Source organism: Manis javanica, chromosome 2 (assembly GCF_040802235.1).
Source record: "Manis javanica isolate MJ-LG chromosome 2, MJ_LKY, whole genome shotgun sequence".
NCBI classification, from domain to species: Eukaryota; Metazoa; Chordata; class Mammalia; order Pholidota; family Manidae; genus Manis; species Manis javanica.
The window spans coordinates 36,069,734-36,081,940 of record NC_133157.1 but is presented as its reverse complement, the minus strand read 5'-3'; the positions used below and the strand labels follow the sequence as shown (position 1 = coordinate 36,081,940).

The window sequence follows — 12,207 nt, the reverse complement described above, 5'->3', positions numbered from 1 at the left end:
TTTTGACATCCTATTATGGAAATTTCCAAGCATATAGACAAGAAGAGTCAGTAGTATAATGAACCTTTGACACCCATCACACATTTCAACAGTGATCAGCATTTTGCCCATCTTCCCATTCATCCTCTGTTCATGTGTGTATGACTCCCTAGTCTGTATATCCAGACCCCTTCAGCCAACTGCTTCAGGCCCACTTTAGCTCCAGCTATCTGCCAGATGGCGAGATGCTCTTCCTTCTTTGGGGTGGAGTGGCAGATCATAATTTCTCCTCTAAGCAGCCTGGACCTCACTCCTCTCAGGCACCCTCATACATCCCCCAGTTTCTTCCTGTGCCCAAAAGGTCAACCTACCAAAAGCATGAGGGCCACCTGGAGGTGATGCCAGGTGAGGGAGTGAACAACACAGGTTTGTAAGGTTTGATACCTGGCATGGGTGAGAAACTTCCCTATTTCAAACCAGCACCAGGAACAATCCCCTGAACTCACATCCAGGGAGCCCTGCTGGATCCAGGGCTAAAATTCCTCTAGGAGGCAGAAATTCAGGTGTGACTTTTGCTTCTTCCCTCCTCCTCAGTCTCTTCCAGTCAGTCCCCTCCTCTCAGACTCAGCCTGCCCTGGCCTGGACCATCAGCAGTTCTCATCAGGATCTTGTGGTGGTGACACACCCCTGCTCTCCCTGTCTCCAGCCTCCATTCTTGCCTTCAGCTCGGCTCCCACTGTGGTGCTAAGTCCTTGTTTTCTTTGGTCCAGCCTTGGCCACACTGAAGCTCAGTCCTTGATCACACCTTTCAGTCACTCCAGTGCCCCCTGTTCAGAGTTCAGACCTAACATACTGTCAGACCCCCTTCCCCTCCAAGAAGCCTTGGTAATCTAACCACTTTCAATATCCCTTCCCACATGGCTTTGTGTGGTGTGAGTTCTCCTGGGGCAGAATCAATACCCCTCCTCACCCCTCTCTGAGGCTGAGCCCATAAAGAGGAGACTCACTGAAAGTGTAGAGGCAGACACATGTGCCATGGGGGGTGTCTCCTGGGAGACTGGAGGGCAGAGGGTAGAGATCTGTGGAACCCCTGTGCCCAGCTTGCTCACCTTTCCCCACACAGCTTACCCTGGCTGCTCAGAGGAGAGGTGCCGAGAGAGAGATAGATGGGAAGATTCCTCTGGGAAAGACAGGAACTGGCTTGGGGAAATTCCAGCTGAGGGTTTGGAGGTTGCTTTGCAGGGGATGAGGGGGGAGGAGAGGGGCAAGGGACTGGGCAGCTACTCCCAAGAGAAAAGAAATCAACAAGCAGAGTCACCACCTATCTGATCCTATACCTCACAGAGACAAACACAGACAGACCTAGAACTCCATTCATCCAACACATATTTACTGAGCATCTACTTTTGCTAGATACTGTTGGACACAGGAATAAATTTTAAAAGTCCCTATTATAATGGTACAATTCCAGTGGGGGACATATATGGTATGTCTGATGGCAATATGCAAAATGGAGAAAATAAATCTGGGTTGGGGGAATAGAAAGGGAAGGATGTATTACTTACCTATTATTGCATAACAAATTACATTCATACTTAGCAGCTTAAAACAACAAACATTTATTTTCTCCTAATTCCGTGCATCAGCAATTCAAGAGTGGCTTAACTGTCTCTCATGAGTAAATATGTTGTAGTAAAAACATTGGCTACAGCCACAATCATCTGAAGGCCTGACTGGACAGAAGGCTCCACCTCCAGGATGGCTTACTCACATGGCTGTTGGCAGGAGGCCTTTCTTCCCAGGTGGCCCCCTCTCCACAGGACAGGATCTCATGCCTGAGTGTCCTCCCAACATGGCAGCTGGTTTTCCCCAGTGACCCAAGAAAGAGACTAAGGAGGCAGCAATGCTTTCTATGGCCTAGCTTTGGATGTCACCTATTGTCACTTCTGCTATACATTATTTATTAAAACTACACACCTAAGTCCAATCCACATTGAAGGGGAAAGGAATTAGGCATCACTTTTTAAAGAGAGGAGTATTAAATATCTCATGAAAGTATTTTAAAGCCACCACAGAAGGGCTGCTATGACACAAATATTAAGGGAAGGACTCTCCGAACAGGAATTGAAGGGAGGAAGCGAGCAGTGAGGAAACCTAGGGAAGAGAATAGCAGATGCAAATATCCTGAGGGGGAAATCTGCTTGATGTGTCTGAAGAAAAGCCCAGGGCCACTGGGCTAGAACAGGACAGCTGAGGTAAATGGTCAGATGTTTGATCAGAGGTAACATGGGCCTTGCAATAGGTTCCTCCTGGAGGCAGTGAAAGCACTGAAAGCACTGAGATGGGATGCCATTGGACATGTCTGAGGAGAGAGTGAAAGTCTGACCGACTGTTGGGTGGAGAACCCTCCACACAGGACCCACACCTGAAGACCAGCTAGGAGGCCATTGCAGCAATCCAGGCGAGAGATGATGATGGCTTGGACCAAGGTGGTAGCAATGGAGGTGGCAAGAAGTGGTTGGATTCTGGGTATGTTCTGAAGATAAAACTGATGGGATGTGTTGATGGCTTGGATATGGATATGAGAGAATGACAGGTACCCAAGATGACTCCAGGTTTTTGGCCTGGGCAGCTGGGTAAATGGAGGTACCCTTAATTGAGACAGGAAAGATTGCAGGAAGTACAGGATTGGGAGAGAAATTCATTTGTGTTGGACATTTTAAGTTTGAAATGCCAATTAGACAACCAAGTGGAGATGTTGAGTGAAGGAGGGTTGGATAAGTGAATCTGGAGCACAGAGAAAAGGTTTAGGCTGTAGGCAAAAATTCGGAGTCAAGACATACAGATGCTCCTCAAAGTCCAACCATTTTGTCACAAATAACAGGATTTCCTTCTTTTTTATGGCTGAATAACATTGTATTGTATATATCACATGTTCTTTATCCACTCATCCTTGAGGGCATTATGCTGAGTGAAATAAGTCAGAGAAAGACAAATACTGTATGTTCTCACTAATATATGGAGTCTAAAAAAAAATAGAATTCACAGGAACGGAACAGATTGGTAGTTGCCAGAGAGAGGCCAGCGGGTAGGGAGTAGTGGGAGAAATGGTGAAGGTAATCAACCTTATAAGTAGAAGTTATAACTTCTACTTGTAAGATAAATAAGTAAATAAGTACTGGGGATGTAAGGTACAACTGTCTTGCTAATAGGTTTCAGCCCCGGGCAAGTTAGCTATGGAGTCAATGTGACCAAAGAAAATTGACAGCAAAATGCCCTTTAGGGTGAAAGAGTTATATCCAACTTTATTTCCAGGTGGCAGATCAGTCACTAGAATCCCATTCACTCAGAGCGAGTCTGTATGCAGCAAACCGGTCCCTGCCTCTGGGCCCCTCTGTCGGCACAGCCGTCCTCCGGGCCTCTGCACAGTCATCCCGCACAGCTGTCCTCCAGGCCTCTCCGCACAGTCGTCCCACACAGCCATCCTCTGGGCCTCTGTCCTCGGCGCTGCCACCACTCCAGCCTCTGCTTTGGTCTCCTGCAGCCTTGCAGCCCTGCCACTGTGTCGTGTGCAGAGCACTGGGCAGAGCTCTTTTTAGAGTCAACAGCCATGTAGTGCCCACAGGTGTGCAGTGAGCTAGTCAACCACAGCCAGGTGAGAATCCTGGCCACAGGAACTCTCACTTTATCCACAACATACTATATATTGTATCTTTGAAAGTTACTGAGAGATCTTGAAAGTTTTCATTATAAGCAAAAAATTTAACTGTGAGGTGATGAGTGTTAACCTATTGTGGTAGTCATTTCACAATATATGTACATATCAAATCATTATGTTGCACACCTTAAAATAATAGTGTTATATGTCAATTACATCTCAATAAAACTGGGGCGGGGGAAGACATATAGATGGTAATCAAAATGGTTGAGATCACCTGGATGGGGTATAGACAAAGAAGTTTCAGGATTAAGTCCCCAGAAGTCAGAGATTGAGATAAGATTTAGAAAAGGAGCTCATGAAGGAAGAGTGGTGTCTTGGAAGCTAAGAATATTGAGTTATGAACTGTGTTAAATGGAAGTTGAGAAGAACTAACGACTGGACTGAGCAACAGAGAAGGGGAGGAGCCTGGGAGCCCAGTCCTCTGTGGGAGGGAGAAACAAGGGAAGGTGGGACCTCCTTGATAGATGCTGGCTTTGAGCCTAGAAGCATAGCTGGGTTACAGGTGGGAGATATCCTTGGGAGGCTTGACTTTGTGACTCATGATCAATGGAGAGACCCCAGCCAGGACCTGTCATGACCACCATGGTGGTAGTGGTGGGGTGTTGGGATGGTCATCTTGCTTTCAGCCTCAAATTCTATCAGAGTCACAAACTTAAGACTTTTGGTGTTGTTTCCAAATGGTTATACATGGAGTCTCTTGTATTTTTGTTCATGAGAATGTCAAATTTTTAGAATACACAATTTTTTATAACCATGTTCCTTTCATTTTTCATCTACCAGGAACCCTAAGAAGGGAGAGTGACCTGGGCCTTACTCAACTTCAGAGGGCCAGGCAAGGGAGCAGCCTAGGGCACAAACTTTAAGGCAAGTGCAGGGTCCCTGGGAGCATGCTTTAGGTACTTTGCCTCACCCTGGTCCCAGCCCCACCTATGTCAGACACCAGGTAGCATGCCTGCTCCCCATTTCTGGGAGCCTCCACGGAAGTAGGGGGTTCTGGAGAAAACAGACTGGAGAGGAAGAACTGCTCTGAGCCGGGGTGGATGTGATATTCTGGAAATCCAGAAAACAGTGAATGGAGAATGACTATGCGCTTTCAGTTCAAGAGTGAGCACACACCGCCACCCTGTGGTCACCAAAGGCAAGATTCCCAGGACTGCTTCCACAACAGCACTGACAGGCAAGAGAGGCAAGGGAGGTGAGGCAAGGCAAGACCAAAATATGTTAACACCCCATCCAGCCCTGAAATTCTTTAATTGTGGCATTCAAAACCGGTGGACAGGATCTCATTAAACTTGCTGACTTCAAGTTGTAAACCCAGAACTGATATCTGGGGATTGCAAATCTCTCAGGTGATTCTTAGACACACTGAAGTACACAGTCCAAAGCCACTGTCTTCCAAACTGAATCACACAGCAAAGGAGAGAGGCCTTTGTGAGGCCCTCCAGGAGTTAGAAGGCTTTCCTGCTGCTCAGACACACAAAGAAATGGAACTGTTCAACAGGTCTTTATTAACAGACAGATGGAGAGAATGCGGCCAGGGCAGTGTCTGGAAGCTGTGATGTGTGTGCAGAAAAGACCTTCTCTTTGGGCCAGGAAGGCCCCCTGGACATAGACCCACCTCTCCAGGTTCTCTCCCCAGTGGTGGGTCCTAGGCTGAGGTCTGCTGCCCATCATTCCTCTGAGTGAGGAATGGTATTTTTCAGGATAGGGGACCTTGACCTCAGTATTCTCCATTCTTCTGGTTCCTTGCTGAGTGGATGAGGGACAGGCCATGAGGGCACTTGCATAGCAGGGGCACAGAATAGAGGTAAGGCATATGGTGAGGACAGGGAGATGAAGGGGAAGGGGACCAGAGCTGCAGGTGAGGGGGGCCTCCAAAGGCAGCTCCTCTTCTCCTTCATCCCCACCCCAACTGCTGCTGGGTTGAGGAGTCGGACACAGGCAGAGTATACTACCCACCTCCATCCTAACTCCAGAGCCCTGACTGGGGACAAGGAAGCTCTGGAAAGGCCTGAGTTAGTGAGTCAAGCTTGTAGTTTGTGTGTTTGAACATGACTAGCCCTACTGGTATTTGGGGGTCTCCCTCTCTGGATGGGTGTGAATGCATGATGCTGCCATACACATGGGATTAAGTATCCAACATGTGTCCCATGTTCCCACTGGCCTCTATGTTTGGTTGTAAAAGCATGTATGTCCCTGCTCGTACACCAGGAACTCAGTATCTGCATGGTGTATCCCCCTGTCTTTTCACATGGGCTCCAGCAAGTGGATGTGTGCAGGCCTGCCCGCTCTAGTCCATCCACAGTGCTCCTTCAGGCCTGGCTGGTCAGAGGTCCTGGCCGAAGAAGTAGGTGGTGAGTTCAAGCCGGAGGCCCCGGGCATAGGCGCGAAGAGTATAGAAGAGGGTGAGGAAGTCCTGAGTGCTGAAGACTGTGTCAGCCAGTGCAAAGGCCAGGGTAGACGGGATGACACCCCGGCCGTATTCCACCATCCACGTGTTTGGCCCCCACTCCACAGCAGTTGCCTCACCAGGCCGGTGCACCACTGTCTCCCCTGGGGGTACAGGGAGCACCCACATAAGGAGACTAGCCCTGCCCTTCCATTGCTGCCACCTCCCTGGCCTGTGGGGAGGGATAAGAATGCAGAGGGAACTTATGGAAAGAAAAAGGCCTTACCTCACTTGCCTGGCTGCCCACCTGGAGGGGTGAGAAGCCAAGAGGGCCCTCTTAAATTTTCCTTTGTGGCATCACCTGGCTTATGTCCTCTCTTAGGGGAGCTGAGGAGGGAAACCTCACCTGGCCATGGGCCATTGTATGGAAGTCTGCATTCCCAAGCCTCACTCGTTGTGTTAAGCAGAAATTGAGCTAAACTTGGACTGGGCCCATTAGATAGGAAGGGGTGGTTATAATATTTGTAAGGCTTTCTGAGAAATGTAGCTGTCAATTACAATGCTTGCCATGCTTGTAACACTCAACCTTAAATTTAACTGGAAGTCCAAAGCTTTACTTTTATGTAAAATGTTTCACTATAGAAAAAAAAGACAACTGTCTGCCTTGTCTTTAGGGTTATGAGAGTATTTCTGATTACCCAACTGTCTCCCCAGCAAATGCTGGAATATGCAATAAGATATTGTAAAATATTTTGTAAATATTTTCACAAAATTTTGTCTTGTGAAATAGTGTCTTGTTGGACAAAAATCTGACATGGTTAATAGGGAGCTGTTATGTTTGTTTCCTTTTGACATAGGAAAGCAACGGGGTCCCTCAGCCTTGTCAACGAACCACCTGTGGCTTATCTTGGGGGTAAGGGAACCTGGGGGAGGGCCTCCCAATACACCTCTTTTCCATGTCATGGCTTTCCTCCAACTATGGGCACCAGAATGAAGGGACCCACCTCTCTGACAGAACCTCCTTACCCACCTGGGTAGAAGACCTCACTTTTGGTAGTGCCCTCTCTCCACTGGTGGAAGGTGCCAGAGATGATGGTGTCGGAAATCTCAGCCCAATAGCGCCCTGAGGGACAGTCAGAGGAAACAGATATCCGGATATCCGCGCCATCACATAGTCCAAACAAACATCAGCAAGAAGGACTTGGGCCCCAAACTCCCAGGGCCGCCCACCTGCAGCACTGACCCGAGTGGCCGCCAGAGCCGAGGGCGGTGCCGAAGAGCAGCACATACTCCGACAGCGAGGCGTGTAGAAGGCACATGGCGCCCATCCAGCCGCCAGCGTTCACGAACACCCACTGCAGCTCCTCGTCTGGCAGCACGTGGCCTGGGTGCAGCCGCCGCAGCTCCACGATAAGCCGAGAGAAGGCCAGCTCGTGGTCCAGCCCTGTAGGCGGCAGAGGTGCAGCAGAATCAAGGCCGGCACCGGTCCTGAACTCGGCCCCCGCCGCCCTAGCCCCCTGCCCTCCACCGTTCCTCGCTGGCTCACCCGCGTACTGCCGCGCCAGTTGGGCGACCTCTTCGGGCTGGAAGACGAAGCTCTGCGTGCCCAACCAGAACCAGACTACCTGGGCCAGCACAGCCGCGGCAGCAAGGAGCAGCGCGGTCCATGCCCACCGTCGGCCCACGGCCCACTGCATCCCCGGTGGCAGCCTGGCACAGCGCAGCGCAGAAGGGAGCCGAGGCCTTAGGCTGTACCACCCACGGCTAGCGCAGTCCAGGACCCGTTCCCCCGCCACAGCCGTGGTACGGCTTTCCCTGGCCAATCGAAACTGCCCGAGCACTCGGGTGCCGCCCCCTCGGGCTGAACCATTTCCTCGCAGGGTGCAGGAAGCAGGGAGGGCCGAGGGGTGGGGCGCCGCCGCACTCGCGAGGTGAGAGGGCGGGGCCAAGGGTGTCCTTGCGTCCCGCATCAGGGCCTCCAGGCAGTGTCTCTCCAAGCACCGCATTTGTGGAGAGAGGGGTGAATGGCGGTGAGTCCCAGAATGGACTGGCCCGCCTGGTCCCCTGACCGGTGAAGCAGGCGAGCCCTGAAGCTGCTTTCCGGGCTGGTGATTGTTGAGGCCCGCCTTTGCAAGTACAGAAGATGGGAGAAGGCACTTCAACTTGAGAGCCTAACGGAAGGCTTTCCGGAGGTGGTGACACCTGAGCCGTCTTTCAGAGCGATGGAAAGGGCCTTCCAGCCAATGAGACCTACTCCGAGAGCAAAGGCACGCACTAAAGAGAAAGCATGGGATCTTCAGGGACCTGCAATTCATTCTTTATTCTATAGCACAAAATGCGAGAGAATGGCTTTTTAAACCAGCTGAGGGTTATCAGGAGAAGCAAAAGCGAGAAAAGCAGCAGCATGGTGCAGTGAATAAGAAACTCTAGAGTGGACTGACGAGGTTAGAAGCCTGGCTGCAACTACTTTTGTGTGACCCTGGGGAAGTTACTTAAAACTCATTGTGATTCAGTTTTCTCATCTGTAAAAATAAGTTAATATTTATAAAGCAATTAGTGTCTGGCACGTGGTGTCATATGTGGTAGTTTTGTAAATAAAGGAGAAGAGAACTGGAAGAGGATAGCTTCACCATGAGTGTGATAGAATGAACAGTGGACAAGTTAAATATAATTGAGAGGTCCAGTAAACTGATGGAAAATGGTTGTTAGGTTTCTCAGTAGGGGCATGAAGCAGAGATGATGCTATACATTCACAAGTCATTTCATTTTGCTCTTGGGCAGCCAGATTACATTCCACAGTCTACTCTAGTTAGATGAGACTGTGATTGTATTCTGGCAAGTGAAGTATAGGCAGAAATTACATATGCCACTTCCAAGTCTGGCTCTCCTAAAATCTTCCCTGAAATTCTTTTCATTTTCCCTCTTTCCTCATCTATAATTGTAGTTACATAGAATTAAGTAATTAGTGGAGAATTCTGAATGCTACATGGGACAGAGGTCCCCCTCTTCCTGACAATGAACTGTGTTGTTAAGCCACTGAGTTTGTGGCTATTCATTTTAGCAGCTAAAGTTACTTACTCTGGCTAATAAAGGGCAAAAGACATGTTACAGGGTACTGTGCAGGTTAAGAGTAGAAGCTGGGAAGATGGACTATTTTTTTGAGAAACCTGGTGAAGAAGGAATTATCTAAAGGGGAATGTGGGTTTGAGGGAACATGTTTCTATACTGGCTCTGGTTTCTGTGACACTCCTGAGCTGACCATTCTCTAAGAACCCTGAGTAGCAGGGACTAACACCCAAATCTGGCCTCTACTCCTTGCTCCAGGCAGAGCCCTTTGGGACTTCCTAGGCCTGCAGCTCCCCTACCTGGTCTTTCAGAAAGCTTCTCCAGCACACACTGTTTAAAAAAACAACAACAAAGAAAAACAAAAGAAGCATCCTTTGGCCTTAAGAGGGTCTGTGACCCCTGCTGGGAGCCATGCCACTCAAGCTGTGTAGCAAAGCTCAGGCTGGAAGAAGACCCCCACAAATCAGGGGTCTTCGCAGTTGGCTCCCTCTATTACCCACCTTGATTTTGTTATTTTCCATTATACTATTGGCTTTGTTTTTACTTGCATTGTTGCCAAAGACTAAGCTAACCTTTGCTAAGCAGCACAGAAAAGATGAGAACATAAACTTCCCAAAAGCTTTTCAGGACAGTGCTCCTGAAGAATAGAACACGCAGGGCCAAATGGCGATCTTAGCATAAAGTACTGAAACCTGCTGTTAGTTAGTCAAACATTGACCACCCCATTTCCACTGAGAACGCCCCCCTTGTTTTGCTAGTGAAACTAGTGATGGAAAGTTTTATAGAAATAGAGTCATGAGAGAATATTGAATAGAATAACCCTGTTGACAACTAATCATCTCATGTTTTCTTCCCTCTACTAGTTCTATAGTTTCTTTTCCTTCTTTCCTAATCACAGCCCTTTACTAGAATTTGTTCCTCACCTTTACTAGAATTTGTGCCTCATATGTGAAATTACCAAGTACCATATTCCAGGAAGTAAAGATACCTCAAAAACAAGTGCTGGGCATAGAAGCTACGGAGCATAAATCTGCAAAGAAGTGAAAAACTAACCTTTTCAAAGAATATTACTTCTCTCTCACTTACCAGCTTTACATTTCCCTGTATGGCCCTGGAAGATGGCTGGTTAGCCAGAGACAGGTAAGATTCCTCAAGGGAGGAACAACCTAAGACAGGCACAGTCGCAGGGGGACCATCAGGTGAGAAAACGGGGGCCAACAGAGGTGAGGCTTAGAACCTCACCCCCCCAGTTTTGAGAGAAATCTTCTACACCTGTGGATGTTCTGTTGCCCTTGTTCAGCTTGAATTAAGACCTGGTCTGTAAGCACAAACCCGATCATCTACATACACCTGCCTTCTTACAGTTCTAAATCATGCTTTCTATCTATATTTTGCATTTACCTACTACATTAACATTTTATTAGATTCACATATAAAGTATAAAAATCAAATGAATAATTATACATCATATTTGACTTGTTTATAGTTTAAGGTTTGTAGTTAAAACAGAAACAGTTTCTATGATATGAATGGCCTTGCATTGTTTACCATGTAAGAACTTGTTTAGTCCCTGCAGCAGTGGAGTCATGGAGACCTGTGTAGCATATGTCAAGGAGATTTTGGTATCCACACAGAAGAAAGAGAAATGTAGATAAGAAGGGGAAATTTAGTTTGCTGCCTACTGTGCCCTATAAAGGGGTATAAAGTAAAGATATGAGTTTATGATTTTAGATTGATTATAAATTTATTAAAGCCTCTAAGAAAATTTTCGTGGGAAAGAATCCTAGCTAACTGTGGCACTAGGTGACCTGTATTTCACCCTGAGCTGATAGACTCCATAGTCGCTGCTACATACTGCACGCTCCTGCGGTCACATGCACTTCTTAGAAACTGTGTTGCATAGAAATGTAAAACACAATAGAGTACATGTTAATGAGAAAAGTTTTGGTCAAAGAACAGAAAAACAATCACCTGTCTAACGCTTGACCAACCATGAATAGATTAGAAAGTAAAAGAAAGAAAAAAGCTTGCCTATACTTATTAACCAACTGTGTATTCTAGTTTATCATCAAAATAATAAAAAATAATCATATCCTTGTGCAAAATGGTATAAATAAAGCTGTCATCAGCACTTTGTCGAGAGACCACCTCCATGTGACGCCGTGTCCTGTCTCTCCACGCGCCGACTCTGTCTCATCCTTTTGGGCTTCACACACCCCCGCTGGAGCTGGACTCTGGCAGACCCCAGGAAGGGGAATAAGGGGCTGAGGGTCACAGCCATCTTCCCTAGATACTATAGAAGAGATCACACCTCCAAGATTTTGGAGAGAAATGGCTGGGTAAGCCCCACCTCAGCCATCCTCCTCTTCTCTCAAAAAGTGACCTTGGGGAGACACAGAAAAGGAGATTTGGAGATGTTCCTAAAGGAGAACAGGAGTTAGTTGGCATGAGCCAGGGAGTGGCGCTGAAGCACTGGTGTACTTGGGAAAATGGGGCTGCCTCCAAAATCCAATCATTCAAACAACAAACACTGCTGAAAGAGTAGAAAAGCAGAAATATCTTCTATTCTCCCTTGCTCCCCATACCATAAGCATTCAGAGGGGCAGGCAAAACCTCTGTTTCTCAATCCCCTTATCCCTTCCCCCTACCTAGTGGCTTCTTCAGATTCCAGTCTGAGGACCTAGGGCAGAGATTAGGTAAATGACCAATGATTCAGTTTTTCATCTGAGCTGCAGAACACCTGGTTTTGGCCTGGCCTGACTGGGTTTCAGGAAAGGGGCCTCCCTGCTATTGCCCAGGTCCTAGCACACTAGGTTTCTGCTTTGGGTCTCACTGAAGTCTCAGAGACATTTCAGAGCAGTGGGAAGACCCTGGAAGCTTTGGTTCATCTCAGCTTGACCACTTATCCTTTGGGTGACCTTGAGGTCTCTGTTCACTACTGTGAAATGGAGGAGGTTCAGACAATATTTAGATGGCTCTTTAAAAGTGCCAGGAGAGGAATTAATTTGAATTTTGTCCTGGTATTGGTTTGATCCAAGGAAAAGTTAGAGAA

The 12,207-nt window shown here is 47.8% G+C and overlaps 1 protein-coding gene across 5 annotated transcripts; it reads right to left on the bottom strand.

Annotated features, from left to right (window-relative positions):
- Positions 1-3,257: 3,257 nt before the first annotated feature.
- Positions 3,258-7,917, bottom strand: SIGMAR1 (sigma non-opioid intracellular receptor 1). 5 transcript variants are annotated; one of them, XR_005058956.2, is made up of 4 exons: positions 7,636-7,917; positions 7,320-7,533; positions 7,120-7,212; positions 3,258-3,914 (listed from the first exon to the last, which is right to left on the bottom strand). XR_005058956.2 is itself a non-coding variant. In XM_017657914.3 (4 exons), exons 1-4 carry the CDS (start codon positions 7,784-7,786, stop codon positions 3,850-3,852), a joined length of 510 nt encoding a protein of 169 aa, XP_017513403.1. In that variant the 5' UTR covers positions 7,787-7,915; the 3' UTR covers positions 3,258-3,849. The 5 variants fall into 5 exon arrangements, 2 of the variants coding, with proteins under 2 accessions (XP_017513403.1, XP_017513395.1); XM_017657914.3 differs by having other exon boundaries at positions 7,333-7,533; positions 7,636-7,915; XM_017657906.3 differs by lacking the exon at positions 3,258-3,914 and adding an exon at positions 5,189-6,253 and having other exon boundaries at positions 7,333-7,533; positions 7,636-7,911.
- Positions 7,918-12,207: the final 4,290 nt, after the last annotated feature.